Source organism: Apis florea, unplaced genomic scaffold (assembly GCF_048593485.1).
Source record: "Apis florea isolate Af1SG1 unplaced genomic scaffold, ASM4859348v1 contig_3370_pilon, whole genome shotgun sequence".
NCBI classification, from domain to species: domain Eukaryota; kingdom Metazoa; phylum Arthropoda; class Insecta; order Hymenoptera; family Apidae; genus Apis; species Apis florea.
In genome coordinates, this window is record NW_028256747.1 from 607,124 (window position 1) to 623,163 (window position 16,040).

A 16,040-nucleotide genomic window follows, 5' to 3' on the forward strand; every position below is an offset into this window, starting at 1 on the left:
GTTTCGCCGCTTCAAGCTACCAAGTTATCCAACAGCTATTGCGGTCGGGAATTAGTAAAACCCGACGCGACGATCATTCGTTTCACTCGCGTACACGAATCTTTGGGAAATCGATGAGAAGAATCGAAAAGCTTAAACAAAAGTCTGATACAAAATTACCTGACGTGTTGCTGTTAGAGAATTTGTTAGAACGAGCGTTGTAATAACTGTGTTTCTATCGAGGACGAGTCGTTTCGAATCGTTTTGTACGAAATAATTTAGAAATTTAATTACTCGCTACTCGAACACTTTACCAACTCTGTTACGCGACGAAACGCGTATAGCCAATAAATTTTACGTCCTAATAAAAGATTCGGGAAACCTTGTGTGGAGTGAAGTATCTCGTCCGTGATTTGGAATCGTGATTTAACGTCGCGATCGCGAGATATTTCACGTATGACGGCGAAAAAGTTAAGAACGCGATGATGATCAGAGTTTAACTCGCGCGAAACCGGTCAGCAAAACTTTACGTTTAATCTCGACGCTGAGAAATCGATCGAGAATCGATAGAGAAGATTTAATTTTCACGCAGATCCGCCGACGATCAGCTCGGTCGGGCCAGATCGACTAACCACGGCGTTGTTATTTTCTGGAGCCTCGTTCGAGTGTAACGCCGACGCTATGCCACCGGCCGAGTACAGGTGATCTATTCGTCGACTGTTTGCTACGAGTTCCGTATCTTTCTCCGCTCGAATTTTTCCTCTCTTCCCTCCTCCGTTCATCAATCAATTTTTCGTTACTTGATTTTCACCTTCAATCTTATATCGCATCACATTTTCACAGCGAAAAGAATTTAGATCAGCGGTTCTTAAATTTAATGAAATCAAAGATTCCTCTCGTGTATCATTTTGCCGTGTGTACTTTCTAACTGTTAATTTTTTTTTTTTTTTTTTTAATTATGACGTGAATGAAAGATGCCTGGCTATAATGAGAGATTAACCTTTGTGGGACGGGAAAGCCAGAGAGAGAAATTTTGCTTTCGCGTTATATCTACAGGATCAGGTGGTGGTTTTTACCTATAGCTCGGGTACGTGGGTGCGCTACTACCCAAAGGACTTAGAGACAAGTCCCCCCTGCGGAAATATCAACGTTAATAAAAATGTATAAAAATGTTTTTTATACACTAGCATAAACAATATTGGATCGAACGACAAAATACGATCTCTTCCATTTGTTAGTCTCCTCTCAACTTTAACAACGAATATTTTCGTTGCATCGTGAAATACAAATAATTATAATGAATGAAATTTTAACGCGTGTGAAATTTTAAAAGAAGCCGTATTTATATACTCCAATATAAAGAATCTTATTTACAGTTTAAGAACCGCTAATTAATTTGGATTATACAAATATCATTCCTAGAAGGTGTAATTGCGTAATTTATCACTTTATTTCGTTTGTAAATATGTGCTTATTATATATAGTTTTCGCCTGTTTACGTACTTGTTGCTTCTTTACGTTTCCCCAAAACACGAATCCGTATCCGTATCCGTATTTGAATGAACATTTTGATTCGCACGATTAGCATGGCAAGGAATGCGTTCGTCATCGTAGCTGTGAAATAGCGATATATATATATATATATATATGAGCCGAGATGCGACAATCATTTTTTCCAATTTTGAATCAGGTGGGCTCAAATCTTCACCGATGGCCGGATGCCATTGGAATGCGGTACAGGGCAACGATTGATCCTGACGAACGTGACGTACGAGCAACAGGGTCAATATATATGTCTCGCCTCGAACAAGATCAATGGGAACGTCAGGGAAGTTAAAAGTGATCCTGTATCGCTGCAAGTGGTCGGCGCGCCCAGGGTAAGAGAACCCATACATCGAATCACGTCTTGATTCAATTTTTTCCCACCCCGATCTTTTTTGATCGTATTCTTTAAAATTCTAATAAATCTCCTTCCCTCGTCTTGTAATGAAAAATGAAAGAAAATCGATACAATTTTATCGTGGAATTATGATAAATTGTGAAAAAACAATACGTGTCGCGAGATAATGAAACAAATCTTGCGTCGCTCTCGAGAGACGAAAAGTCTTTTTTTTTTTTTTTTTTGTTTGTTTGTTTGATAGCAACTCGTACCATTGGAGGACCACTCGTTCAATTTGTACGCGTGTTCGAAAAGATGAAATCAAATATATATCATTGGACGGATTAATCAGAAAAAAATTCAGTTGACGCGCAAATCGAATTGAACGCGACGACGATGATGGTCGAGTTAAAATTTAATCGATCGAAACGTAGGGTCGGGAAGAAATAAACATCGGGGTTATCTGGTTTTTACACGTTGTAATTATGTATTATCGATTCGATGCTTTTATCGCGAAATCAATGCACAATCGGAAAACAAACAATTTCTACCTGCAATTAATTAACAAAATTATGTTTGTTCGCCCTTGCATACGCGTCGATCTGTTGACGCACACACCGGAATACAGCTCTACCATCCTCTACCGTGACATATTTAAATACGAAATGAGAAATTCATATTTATACCGAGCTCGCGTGTACGAGGTGGTTGAAAAACTACGTGTACGTGCGTGCGTATATACCGAGTAAAACGTCATTTTCACGACACACTCGTCGGTTGATTGCAGTTACACTGGTCCCATTTGCCGCCTACGTTTCGTGGCCCATGATCCGTGCACCACTTGTGGTTCCTGTTATATTGCCGCGAAATCGACGCGATATATTTGACTCTTTCACGGAAACATTAATTTTAAAATGTTCGTAACAAAAACTCCCGTTTTAAAAAAGGAACAAAAAAAAAAAAAAACCATACGGGCGAGAAGTAAAAAAAGAATTATCGACAAGTATTAACGCTCTTTCGTAACCCGCGCATATTTTTCGTATCGCGTTCATATTGTTCCCGATAAAATCGACTTTTAAAATTTTCAATTTTTCCATTGAATCGACCGAGTTGGTTTCGAAAAAAAAAAAAAAAAATGTAGAAAGACAAATTGTAGAAAATTGGATGAAACATCTTACGAGAGAAAAATAAGAGTGGAATAAGATTGGGGAAAAAAGTTGGTTAACCTGTGTCGCAGGTGGTGAAACCGGGTATCACGGAGAAGTTTGTCGTGGCAACGACCGAAGGGAGCCCGGCGAAATTAGAGATCAGACTGTGTTCCGACCCGAAGCCCCGGCTCGTGGCTTGGGAATGGGGCAGCACCAGACTCCACGCCGGTTAGACTGCTTCCTAGCTCTACCGCCAAAAGTATTCGAGTCTTTGGTTTGCTCTTTCAGTTTTTTTATGTACGTCTCTTCTCACTAATTGGCACTCCTTATTACTGAAAAGTGGTATACTCGCGATTAATTAATTCGAGCATCCCTTTAGCAACTCCCCAACTTTCCCCCTTTAATTATCAACCTTTTTCTCGCGTCCTTCTCGAATCGGAGCCCCCAACTTTCACGACGACGATGACGAGCCTTCGATCTTTCCTTCCACTATCGATTGCCCCTCGATTCTCAAGACTCGATTCTTCGCCCTTTCCACGAGTTTAATTCGCATCTTATCAGACGCGTACATTCGTACATACGAGAAAATTTCTATTTTATTTTAAATCTTCCCCTTTCTTTCTCTTTTTTCTCTCTTTTCTCTTTTTCTTTTTTCTTTTTTTTTTTTTTTTTTTCGTTCGTTTATTTCCACAGAATCGCTCATTTCTACGGTCGACAATTTTAAGTTGATTTACGATATTACAACGTGCTGCGAGCAATCACGATCGGGTGATCTAATTATCGGGCAAATGTTCACAGGTGAAGTACTGGAATCACGGTATCGAGCGTTGGATCTAGAGCCGTTAGCGGTCGAGGATTGTTATATAGCCGTTTTAGAACTGACTAGCACGGTGAAGGAGGATCAAAGACTGTATCACGTAATCGTGGAAAACGATCGTGGGAGCGATCGTCGTGCCCTGATGTTGAGAGTCGACGAACCAGGCCAGGTAATTAAAACGATATTCGTCGTTTTAAAACAAAGACACGTCCAATCAAATGAATTTCGAGTAAACATTCTCTGTTGCGCTCTTTTCTCTCTCTCTCTCTCTCTCTTATCTCGTGAGAACAAGTGGACTAATTAAATAATTGAACAGTGTATCATCTGCTGGTATTTAAATTAAAACGGTTGAACGGCATACACATATATATATATATCCGATACACGCGTATACATCGCGTGCACGTTCCAGACAATGTTCCCTTGGCTCCAGTAAAAAGCGTTTTTTTTTCCCTCCCGCCGCGTATTTGTTACAGATTCCACTCGTTATCGGGGCTGTCGCTGGGTTTACGGTGCTCTCGGTGCTGGTAATGGGATTCGTTTGTTTCCTACGCTCGGATAGATGCTGCGTGGCCAGAAATACGGTGCCTGCGCTCCAGCAAGTGCATTGGTAAGCACGCGATATTGCGTCTCTGGTGATTTGCACGAATAAACGTCGAAGCAATTTACATGGAAAACCTAGAGAACTCTTTTCAAGGGGACACATCCTCGCGGAGCACGTATACGCGCTAATGAATTATTCGACGCATTGTTCCCCTCCGTTCCCTTAATTGTTAGTATCGCGACGCTAATTTCTTCCTCTTCGTACGTTTCTATGCGACGATACCCTTATGCGATACCCCAAACGAATCGTATTGCGCGCGAAAGCGAGAAAGCTAGGGATAAAAGCTAACGATACTGCTATACGCGTGAATATATACGGTGAAAGTGGATCAGACAGTAGTGGCTTGTTTCAGTACGAAGGCCTCGAACACGATGATAGAGGATCCCCGTTTAGCAGTGGATACGATGGAAAGGAACAGTCAACAGTACGCGTCAGAGAAACGACCGAATCACGTCTTGAAACCCGTCCCGTCACAGCAATATCAACAAGAGTGTTATCAACACGATCCGCCTCACCAACAGCAACATTATCAGAGGCATCATCATCACCACCATGGACAGCCTCACGGGCCGCAATACACGCTTCAGGTCAGATAAGTTGATAAACAGAGAGAAACAAGAAACAAAAATTATTCTCACAGATGATGTCGCTGAGCGATGTCCTGCAAAATGTTGTTTTATTCCCTCTTCCTTCGATCCCAAGTATCTTTCCCTCATATAGTTGCGCGAATGCACGAACGGAATATATACACAACTTCCCTTGACACTGTTTTTCTTCTTCGTTTTTCGAGCGAATCCCTTAGTAACAGATTCAACGCAATACGATCCCTCAGGCAACTCGTTTTAATTTTCCATTCCTAGCACCATCTAGTCAAGTTTTTCCTTTCAATCCTTCTACGTGTGATTTTCCCGGAGCCTTTCGAATTTTTTCCTTAAAATTCCCGCTACTGTTTACCGGAGAGAAAAATACCGGTACAAAAATATCTTTGGATTTAGACGAGCATCGCGTTTGGTCCATTACATTCGCGCAAGTATACGCGGTAAAGGTGAAATTTTTTTGATCCCACGAAAACCCATTTCTCCTCGGTTTAGAGAGCGGCCTGGTGTCCGCGAAAAACAAGACGTAGAAGCATTAAGTTCATAGCCATGTTTTCAGTTGCTTTGATTTTCCGCATTACCGTATAATCCTGTACGATACAGATTACCAAGCATGATTCCTCCCTCTTTCGTCAAAAGTTGAACGAAAATTTCGAGGAAAATCAAAGATCTTCGAAGCGTTTTATCGTTGATTGTAAGCAAGAAAAGTTTCATGTTCGAGAGTTTAGCATCCGTTAACATCTTTTAGATATTTACAACATAGACTTGAAAACTTGTACGATGTGTGACGGTTTCTAGCATAAAAAAAAAACCCATTTATTTCCTATCTGGTTAATTAAGTCAGTTTTATGTTTATTCCATCTCTGTTTATTTTCATCGATCATCATCAATTCTCATCTAGTTTTCTTTCTTCTTTTTGTTCGCGTTTATACAAATTCAAAGTTATCTCGTGAACGGAAATATCGTGTTAGAGTATCGTACATTGAATATATATTTAGAAACGTTACAGATGCACGTGTCTTTACGGTAGTCGGTTACGTTATGCTTTCCCATTAAATACCATCCGATCGAAAAATTCACTCGTTAGACCTCTATTGACGTTCATTCACGCCCAGTAAGAACGAAAAAGGAACGATTTCAAAGGATTCATGTACATACTATACTCATGCTCTGCACGATACATAGTGCTTTGAAAAGAACGGAATACACGTATTACAGTTACGAGCTATCATCTCATAAACTTGTATATACACACACACACACACACGTTGAAAGTATGTCACCGTTTATCGTCTCCGATCGTAATACTAGCCACCATGACAATATAGACTTGCACAAGTATTGACCACCAGCCGCTGTCCCTTCCCCGATCGAGATAGTCATTTGAGTGATTTATGCGGCCAGTAGGGTGTATTACGCATGCATTTGGTTGCATCTAGACACCGCGGTCCCTCTCCCAATTACCGCAATGTCCTTGTAGGTAATGTCATTAGGTACGTGTACGTAAGTAGCGGTTACAACCATTTCTGCTATAACGCCATCGAATCTCTATTCTTCCGTGTAATTTTAATGGTAAAACGATCGAACGAATCGAACGATATATGTCTACACAATTTGTTCCATGTAACAAATCTTGGAAATAATTTTAAATGGAAAAGAATATCGTAGATTACCTGTAAGAGGAAAAGGATTTTTAATTCAACTTCTCTCTCGTCTCTTGAACGATTTCAATATAATCTGATCCATTTTTACAGGACATCGTATGGAAAAGATATTCGCAAGAAGGTAAATTAAGTATTAAAATCTTGGATTTTATTATCTGATACAGATTGATCGTGCGTTATAAGAGAAACGACTGTACCGTGAATAACAAGGTTAAATAAGAAATTTAATTCTTTCAGCTTGCACTTTTATTATTGCTTTCGTTTTATTTTTGCATCCAAACATTTCTGATACAGCCACGTGTTTCCCTTAAGCGTTAACGAAAGAAAACGAAAGACTGATTTTTATTAAAAAACTATATTACTCGTTTCTTAAATAAAACATCGACTATATCACTAGCTGATCATGTGCATCGAGATATAGAAAAAGCTTGAAAAATTTATATAGATATGTATTAATATACACACACACATTTTATATATATATATATATATATAAAATTATAATATATAGACACGGTTGTGAAGATAATTACTTACGATAAATCGCATTATCGACGAATCTATTATTATTATAATAATCGGACGGTGTGCATCCGCCAGTGTAATTAAAAGCCACAGATAATCGTATGTTCGATTACCGATCTATTCGTTCAAATAAGCGTGTCGGTAATTAGCGAGAATCGCCGCTCAATACAAATAGGTTACCATAATGCTAATCATTAATCGAAGTTAACGATTATTCAAGATAGTTCCGTGACTCAATAAACGTTAAGTTTTATGTTGTACACACGTGTAATTGATTCTTCGAAAATCGATAGAGAAAAGCAAACGACTATTTACTTAAACCAATCCTTGAACAGATGTAGAACGTGCACGGTATGATTGCTAAATCGTAAAGGATTTAATTTTAATGGCTCGAGGGAATTTTCCCTTGATTCGCGTTTGACAAGGATCATTAATCAAGCATGTTACGACATCGCAAATTCCACGTGCATGTTAACATTTGTGTATGCATACCTTTTATATTCATCGAGACGTTCTTCTCTCCTATTCTTTCTCTTTCATTTTTTCTCTCTTTTTTTCTTTCCTCCATTTCATCTCACTTGCACTTCGTCCGATCACGAATCGTCATTATCATTGCGTAAAATCATTGTAACGATTAATTAGCTTTGCTGCTCGCATCTCGAGACTATCATTGATGCCACTTTGTTCATAACCTGTAACCGAGCAATCTACGTGAGACGATGTTGTACGATATTTTGCGTAGAAACAGCTCGAACAAATTTAGAATACTCTCTTTCGTGTATCATGTTATCATTAAAAAATAATCATACAGATGCGTATGCTTGTCCGTTTGTTATCACACCCAGCAATACTCCCTTTCACACTCGTGAAAACGATTGCGAGCATGCTGTGCGGATATACGAATTATCAATACGAAATCTGTTCTCTTTGGAACTCGTATGCGGTATATGACATGTTTGCGTAACAACGAGCACTGTTTGCTTCACATTCCCAATCTCCCGTTTGATACAAGATTTTAAATGAATTCAGGACCGTTTTATGGAACGAGAATGAAGAGTTTTGCTTTAGAAAAGTATAAATATTTAGATTAAACAAGAATTCCAATGTATTATGAAATTTTGATTAGCTAACCACTTTAAATATTTATTCAAATCGTTCATCAGTTCGATATATTTATATTATTTACATCGATATCAATAATATTAACGTACACGCATATATTCATTTTGTATTTGCGAATATTTAAAACTCATTAGATACATTTATATTATATTGTGATCGAACAAAATGATGCGTTTATAAAAACTATATTAAAATATATACCATTAATGAAAACAAAATTTATATCGTGCAATTGTTATCTGCCATATTTTATTTATCAACATGTTTACGTAATAAAATGCATCATTTTGGTAATCGTATCAATATTGATACGCAATAATGAATGCTCATCAATAACTATATATGTAACAATGACGTAGAAAACAATGAGCCGATCATAATCCGAAGTATAAAACGGCCCTGTTTCTTTCTCGTATACGAAAATATTTGCACAAACCACACTTATATATATTATATAGTTTACCATTCCCAAATGCTATATAATCACCCGTAGCATATGTACATATATCTGTAGAGTTTTATTTCTCCGATGCTTCTGGTTACATGCGTGCCTTGAACGCGACCAGATTCGTATCCTCTTAAGATCCTTAAGATGAAAATTGTGCAGGGGGAGCAGCTGTTTCTCAAACCAGATCGTTTAGCAACCCTGAAGCCCCACTGCAAGATCGAGAAGCCGCCGCAGTACACGACGTTCAAGCCGAGTTCGAACTGAAGATTTTACTATTTCTATTTTCTATTGATGTACACATTGATCGCACACACATGCGCGCATCCTACAAGAAACTGAAAATAAAAAAACATCAGAAATGAGAAGAAAATAACGGTGAAAATGGTAGAAAAATCGATAGGACGAGACTGAAAAGTGGCATAAAATCAAAACAAAGGAAATCGACGCATAATTTGCTGTCTTTTCCACCTCTCTTTCGCTCACCTCTTTGTTACGTTCGTCAACGTATCCGATGCAAAGTGAGATGTTTCATATCGTCGATCGATATTGATACCAGCCAACGAATCTTTGTTCTAAATTCTTTTTTTTCTTTTTTTTTCGTGCGACAAATTTCCTTTTCCTGTACAGATTCGAAGGAAATTATCGCTCGAATAAGAACACTGAGCACTATTCGGTTGGTATTGTCGGCATTTATAATTCGAGACTATTGAAGAACTCGACAATATTGTGAATTTTAATATTAATTAATTTATGTTAATAGATTTCATAGTGAAAAATCATTTTCGCGCAAATAATACTGCCATTATTATATAATAATAACAACTGCCCCGACAAAGACGATCTTTACGATGTCGGTACCAATCAAAATGAAAACTATATTCGAAGGGTATTTATAATGCTTGCGATAATGTTGTTAATAAAACGGTAATTTTGAATATTTATTGGTTTTATTAATATTAAACGAACTTACTTACGATGATGTTCGTACATTGTCGAATGTTCAAAAATTAACGCAACGATTTGAATATATTTCTTTTTTCCACATAATTGTTGCTAATATTATGAAAAAACTTTCAATAAAGGAATTGTGCAAACATCACTTATCTTAATTAATAATACCTGTATATAAATATTAATAATACCTGATTGCATGTTTTATATAATTTTATATTTTGTTGAAAATCATTGAAATGTATCCACTATTTCAATATAACATTATTAATTTATTATTAAAAATTATAATATATTATTAAAAAATGTTATATACTCACATATATTTTAAACATTCGTATACGATTAAAAAAACGTAAGTATAACTATTATTATAACAAAAATAAAGTTGAATTTTGAATAAAATGCACTTTAATAATTCAGATAATATATTTTGACAAAATAATTCGTATTTCGTTTATTGTCTTTATACTGAAAATAACGAAATTTATATTATTCGAAATAATACAAATCGTTTCAAACAATTATACACAATGACGAAATTATCCGATTATTAGGTAGAGTAGAAACTTCATGATAAATTTTGAAATAATATAATTTCAATATTTCATCGCAAGAGGGCAGATACAATAATTTAGTGGTTTTCTCTTCTATGTCTGTACTGAATCAGTATCTCGTAATTCACGATACAAACCTCGTGTTAGCGGTTAGAAGAAATTACGTACTTGAAATATAGGTTAGCGTGTATATTTTAAACATTGATAAAGGATATTGCAACAATTTCTGAATTCAGTACGCTAATGTAAATTTATATCGTTAAAATCATGGCGGTACGTGTGCAATTCGAAAATAATAATGAAGTTGGAGTTTTCTCCAAGTTGACAAATTCTTATTGCCTTGTAGCAATTGGTGGTTCCGAGAATTTTTACAGGTAAAGATAAGTATAAATCGATACCACTTTATCTATAATCGCATCAATAACAAACTATAGAAGATTACATTATATTGCGCAATAATTTTTTCAAGCGACTATTAAGTTTATAATATGTGACATGTGTTGACATAAAATATTCATAATTTATAAAATACAAATTATTGGTTAATTACAGTGTGTTTGAGGCAGAATTAGCTGAAACTATTCCTGTGATACACGCGTCAGTTGCAGGATGTCGTATAATTGGACGATTATGCGTTGGTAAGTAAAAGCAAAATTTTAACCTTCAAAATTTGAAATTAATTGTGTTTAAATAAAAATTTGCAAAAAAAAAAAATAATAAATAAATATTTAAACAGGAAATAAAAATGGATTGTTGGTTCCAAATACGACGACAGACACAGAATTACAGCATATACGAAATTCACTGCCAGATAAGGTTAAAGTACAAAGAGTAGAAGAAAGATTATCTGCCTTGGGCAATGTTATTGCCTGCAATGATTATGTGGCTTTAGTACATCCTGATCTTGATAGAGCAAGTATTACATCAAAAATAAATATTTAATTAGCCTTGTCCTATTAACAATACTTATAATTGATATAATTCTATAGGAAACGGAAGAAATTTTAGCAGATACATTGAATGTAGAAGTATTTAGACAAACTGTAGCAAGCAATGTTTTAGTAGGATCATATTCTGTATTATCAAATCAAGGTGGATTAGTTCATCCAAAAACATCCATACAAGATCAAGATGAATTGTCATCTTTGTTACAAGTGCCACTTGCTGTAAGATAATTTACATATCTAAAAAATAAAAAATTTAAATATTTATTACCAAAGTAAAATATGTAGGCAGGTACAGTAAATAGAGGCAGTGATGTTATAGCTGCAGGAATGGTTGTAAATGACTGGGTGTCTTTTTGTGGTATGGATACAACTTCAACAGAACTTTCAGTTATTGAAAGTGTTTTTAAACTTAATGAAGCTGCACCAGCTGCCATTACATCAACTATGCGTGCATCACTTATAGAAAGGTAATGTACATTAGATTATTTGTAACATTCAAATATATTTTGTTATAATACTAACTAATATCTTTTATTTATTTCAGTATGTCTTAAAGTCAACCTCTCTAAGAGAGTGTAAAAATAATGATTAACAGTAGGCTATGTATGTACATAAATACAATATTTATGTCAATACAACTGCACAAAAGAATAATAATATTGTGCTTTCAAACTAATTTCATCAAGCACATTTTCTGTATAATTCCAATATAAAATAATTGTGACAAAATTCTGTAAAATTTATATAAAATATATTAAGTTTTACTATGGACTACTCAAACGATGATTAATTGAGTGTAATATAATTTTCAATTCTCAAAAAAAAAAAAAAAAAAATAAAAAAAATCAATAATAAAATGTTAATCCAATTATATGGAATGAAATTAATACTTACCTTTATTATATTATATCTAATGTCAAAGACAACTTAATTTGATATCATGTATTAAAAAATATCTTATCATAAAAGTTTTTAATTTTGTTGATATTTTTTTAATGTATGAATTTATAAAATAACTGCGTATAAAACAGAAATATTCTATTGAAATATATTTTAATCAATAATATTCTCTTTGAATACAAACATTTTTTGTGTTAAAAATGTAAATTATTTCGATTCTGACCCCACCTTATTTAGTAAATGAGCTATTGTGAATAACATTGTGCGGACAGCCTGCTAATTAAATTTATTACAAATAAAAAGGGGCAGCCTGAATTTTAATAATTTTGATCAACAAGACTAGAGTAATGGTAATTGTTCGGTATGTAACAATTCGGAAGCAGCTGAAGAGTCTGCACACATAACTAATGTAATACCTGCTTGATAAGATGCAGGAATACGAATGTGAGTTACTCCAGTAGATAAATTATTAAGTTGGCGTCTCTGGGTCATTGCTTCGCGTATCATATTTACAACTTGACCTGATAATATAAACGATACAAGAATAATATTAAATATTTTTATAGAATAAATTTCGAGTTGTTTAAATAATATACATACCAAAAACATTGAGCTTTCGCCACTTTTGATCCATAGCAGCGAGTGGTGTTAAATCTGTATTAGGATTCCAATGAGCTAAGACATCCGCTCTTCGTATTAGTAAAATACTAGGACTTACAAGTTGATGCCAAACATACTAAAAAATTGATTATATAAATTTATATAATACTTAAGTAATTAATTTATTTAAATAATAACAAACCTGTTCAGGTAAACATTCCAATGGATTAGTTAAATAAATTCCCGCTTGTCCAACACCAAATATCATTTGATGATGCCATGCATCTGGAATATCACATCCTTCTCCACAATGTTGTAAATTTAGCGTTGCTATGGGTGCAGCACCTAAAATACGCTGGTATATCTATATTGTTGACTCATTGACTTTATTGATTACATACCTTTTGATATCCAATAATGTAACCAATGAGACAATGAAACTTTCCTTTCTGGATAAAATGCAAAAAATTTTGTTATAACTGACCCATTTGTACATAAAGCTATGCCGCGGGCCAGATCTCCGTGTGTTGATCCAGCCACTGATCGACTATATAAATATCGTGGTAGTGGTGTACCTGGCTCTCTTTGTCTAGTATTCACACCTTTTACTAATGTTTCTAATGAAAATGGGACATTTAAAGCCAACTACAAAAATCATTTTAAATTAATTGAAATAATCTAAAGTGAAACATAATTAAAATACAGATATTTAATAATAAATGTACCAAAGCATTTATTGCAGCAGTAGCACCACATGCAGATGTTCCTATTTGAGTTACTTGTTTCACTGTAGCTTCTTGTTCACTCCATAACATAACTTTCTCAATTGGTAAAAGGCCATCTAAACGATCGTTAGATAATTCGTTTTCCTATATATACATATACATATATATATATTAACAAATAAATTATCGTAGCTACATATAATATATAATAATATATCAAATTATAAGCTATATTAACTAGATTTGAGTCACCACTCTGATTAAATGCAGCTTGTTTATTGAGCATCAATTTCTTTGCCATCATACGATGATAAAGAGTTGAACTGAGATTCACTCTCCTAGAATTTAAATTCGAGTTTTCTGGAATGGAAGCTGATGAAGATTCGACCCATAATTCTGCGTCTGAATCTCTATTGTCACCCGGTGAAATAAGATCGCCGCTTGTATTGTGATATCCATACGATTCTCGTAAAGGACATCTTGTATTGCGATACATTTTAGTAGTTTCCCATTTTCCTATAAATTAATAATTCAATATAATGTTTTAAATGAATAATATATTATTTCAATACTCCAAAATAAGAAAAATGATATACCAATTGCATTACTAGTACTTGGCATCCATGGAGAAGGATAATTTGGTTTTATACTTGGTTCAGGATTATGTGGATTACTGCTGGAACATTGCTGAATTTCTGCATTATTCACATTTTGTACACTTTGCTTTGAGTTTTGAGATGTAGTTGCAATTCCTTGTTTAGTCACAACTTTACCGCTACTTAAGTCATTTAATACTGGATCAGGATCTACATTGTCTAATGCTATATTCTGTATATCTTCATTAATAGAGGCCAAATCACTATCTCCTGTATCCTGTATTTTAAAATATTAAAATAATAAATATATATGAGAGTAAATTTTATCATCACAATTCAATACCTGCTCACAAGAAGGCCCAGGATCAAAATCCATTTCCAAAAAATCCATTTCTGGACTTGATCTACCACTATGGCATTGTTCCTCCTCTTCATGTTCTTCCACTTGTCCTTGATTTATTTCTTCCTTTTGAATCAAATGAACTGCATCATCATTTCCTTTATATGTATAAATACAATAATCTTCTCCATCTGACATATCACCTTCATTCCCAGAACTTGAATCTCTCCTCTCATTTTGTTCTCTTTGTGTATTCTAAAAGTATATATGAATTAATAATAAAATTAAATTTTTTATATGTTATAATTTATATGTTTTATATGTTATAATAAAATAATGAAAGAACTTTTTACTTTTTGCAATCCACTCGGTCCTGCTATTTCCCTATTTCCATTAATATTAGGTCTCAAAAAACAACATGTTCCTTGACTTGTTGAACCTATACTACCTCCTATATTATTTAACAAGCTATTAGTTCTATAGGACCTTGATACCCAGACACTGTCTACTTCAGGACTAGAGTCTGAACTGCATGACACTTTTGATGGACATTTTTCAATTCCAGAAATATAATCTACATTATTTTTCATATCAATATCTTCATTTGGTTTAATTGTTGTTAAATTTGACTGTATTGTAGATGAAACTGATGCTGAATTATTTAAATATAAAGTAGCATTTGATGTAGTACCAGTATTATAAGTTCCTGATATACAAGTATGATTCATATGTATATTATTTTGACTTGAAGATAAATTTAAATTCATAGGAGGTTTAGGCAAATTCAAAGCACTTGTGCTCATTACAGTCTTATGCTTCAATTGACTTGTAACATTAGTGTTTACAGTCTGAGATTTAATGTTATTAGCATTTAAAAACATGGGAGATACACTTGCATTTAATATGTCTTGATTTGTATCCTGGTCCATAGTATTATTAAAACTGGTACACGTAGTATCTTCTGTAGAATTTGTACCATTAGCGAATGCAATTGAAGCCTTTGAAGACAAATGATTCTTGGCACCATTATCACTCAATTTATTACTTAATTTTATTTGATCTCCATTTAATTTACTTTCAAGTTGTATAATTTTAGTTGACTGTTCAATTGATTTATTGCTATTTTTTTTTAAATTTTCTTCTAATCTTGTACCATTTTTATTTTGACTGTTACTTGCACCTTCTTCAGAATTCATATTATTTTTTAAGATGATAGCACCAAATTTCCTATTGGAAAAACAAAGTAAAATAATTTTATTATTTTACTTTTAATTATGAATATATTATATTAATATGTAATTTTTAATTATTATTTTTATTAATTATAATCGAAAAAATGTCTTAAATAGAAGTATTATAACTGTCATATAAGAGTATGTATGATAAAAATGTGTTAGTAGTATATAAGTAGTATTTACCTTCGAATTATTTTTCAACACGATTATACAGAGTTTAACATTAGTTTCTTTCTAAGCAAGTTTAGATTACAAAAAACTAAACGTGTCAGTCTTCGATTAATAAAATTATCAACAATTAAAAAAATTGCTATCTTGTGAGTATGCAGTTCTGTCAAGTGAAAAGAATGAAAGGCCTCACTGCCTCACTAACATTTTCTCTCATATAAGTTCCGGAAGTCAGCTGA

General features: G+C 34.1%; 3 protein-coding genes and 1 long non-coding RNA gene across 5 annotated transcripts in view; 2 read left to right on the plus strand and 2 right to left on the minus strand.

The window, feature by feature from the left end:
- The window catches only part of LOC100863025 (kin of IRRE-like protein 3), a 118,202-nt gene extending 108,321 nt beyond the window's left edge, over positions 1-9,881 (plus strand). Inside the window, exons 7-13 of the mRNA XM_003694891.4 lie at positions 572-680; positions 1,670-1,856; positions 3,096-3,234; positions 3,805-3,992; positions 4,300-4,433; positions 4,780-5,014; positions 8,942-9,881. Coding sequence (XP_003694939.2) covers positions 572-680; positions 1,670-1,856; positions 3,096-3,234; positions 3,805-3,992; positions 4,300-4,433; positions 4,780-5,014; positions 8,942-9,046 — 1,097 coding nt within the window. The 3' untranslated portion in view covers positions 9,047-9,881. The remainder of the gene's footprint in view (positions 1-571; positions 681-1,669; positions 1,857-3,095; positions 3,235-3,804; positions 3,993-4,299; positions 4,434-4,779; positions 5,015-8,941) is intronic.
- Positions 7,017-10,397, minus strand: LOC147656990 (uncharacterized). The gene is made up of 3 exons (XR_015293362.1): positions 10,054-10,397; positions 7,225-9,117; positions 7,017-7,114 (listed from the first exon to the last, which is right to left on the minus strand). It is a non-coding gene; the product is annotated as an uncharacterized LOC147656990 (long non-coding RNA).
- eIF6 (eukaryotic translation initiation factor 6) lies at positions 10,360-12,338 on the plus strand. The gene is made up of 6 exons (XM_086912243.1): positions 10,360-10,664; positions 10,843-10,928; positions 11,027-11,202; positions 11,280-11,456; positions 11,523-11,704; positions 11,782-12,338. The coding sequence occupies exons 1-6, from the start codon at positions 10,558-10,560 to the stop codon at positions 11,789-11,791; spliced, it is 738 nt and encodes a 245-aa protein (XP_086768369.1). The 5' UTR covers positions 10,360-10,557; the 3' UTR covers positions 11,792-12,338.
- On the minus strand, positions 12,272-16,023 carry LOC100872101 (uncharacterized). 2 transcript variants are annotated; one of them, XM_086912236.1, is made up of 10 exons: positions 16,007-16,023; positions 14,752-15,625; positions 14,402-14,653; positions 14,059-14,335; positions 13,701-13,978; positions 13,463-13,606; positions 13,139-13,382; positions 12,940-13,082; positions 12,738-12,873; positions 12,272-12,658 (listed from the first exon to the last, which is right to left on the minus strand). In XM_086912236.1, coding segments are annotated over exons 1-10 (2,532 nt in total). In that variant the 5' UTR covers positions 16,009-16,023; the 3' UTR covers positions 12,272-12,476. The 2 variants fall into 2 exon arrangements, with proteins under 2 accessions (XP_086768362.1, XP_003694931.2); XM_003694883.4 differs by lacking the exon at positions 16,007-16,023 and adding an exon at positions 15,817-15,956.
- Positions 16,024-16,040: the final 17 nt, after the last annotated feature.

Excerpts from the sequence above, each read along its gene's own strand:
- eIF6 (XM_086912243.1), top strand. The coding sequence starts at position 10,558 with ATGGCGGTACGTGTGCAATTCGAAAATAATAATGAAGTTGGAGTTTTC. Across the intron at positions 11,203-11,279 it reads TACATCCTGATCTTGATAGA|GAAACGGAAGAAATTTTAGC; the intron begins GCAAGTATTACA and ends ATAATTCTATAG. Across the intron at positions 11,457-11,522 it reads TGTTACAAGTGCCACTTGCT|GCAGGTACAGTAAATAGAGG; the intron begins GTAAGATAATTT and ends TAAAATATGTAG.
- LOC100872101 (XM_086912236.1), bottom strand. Across the intron at positions 13,607-13,700 it reads AGAGTGGTGACTCAAATCTA|GAAAACGAATTATCTAACGA; the intron begins GTTAATATAGCT and ends ATGTATATATAG. Across the intron at positions 13,383-13,462 it reads CTGCTGCAATAAATGCTTTG|TTGGCTTTAAATGTCCCATT; the intron begins GTACATTTATTA and ends TGATTTTTGTAG.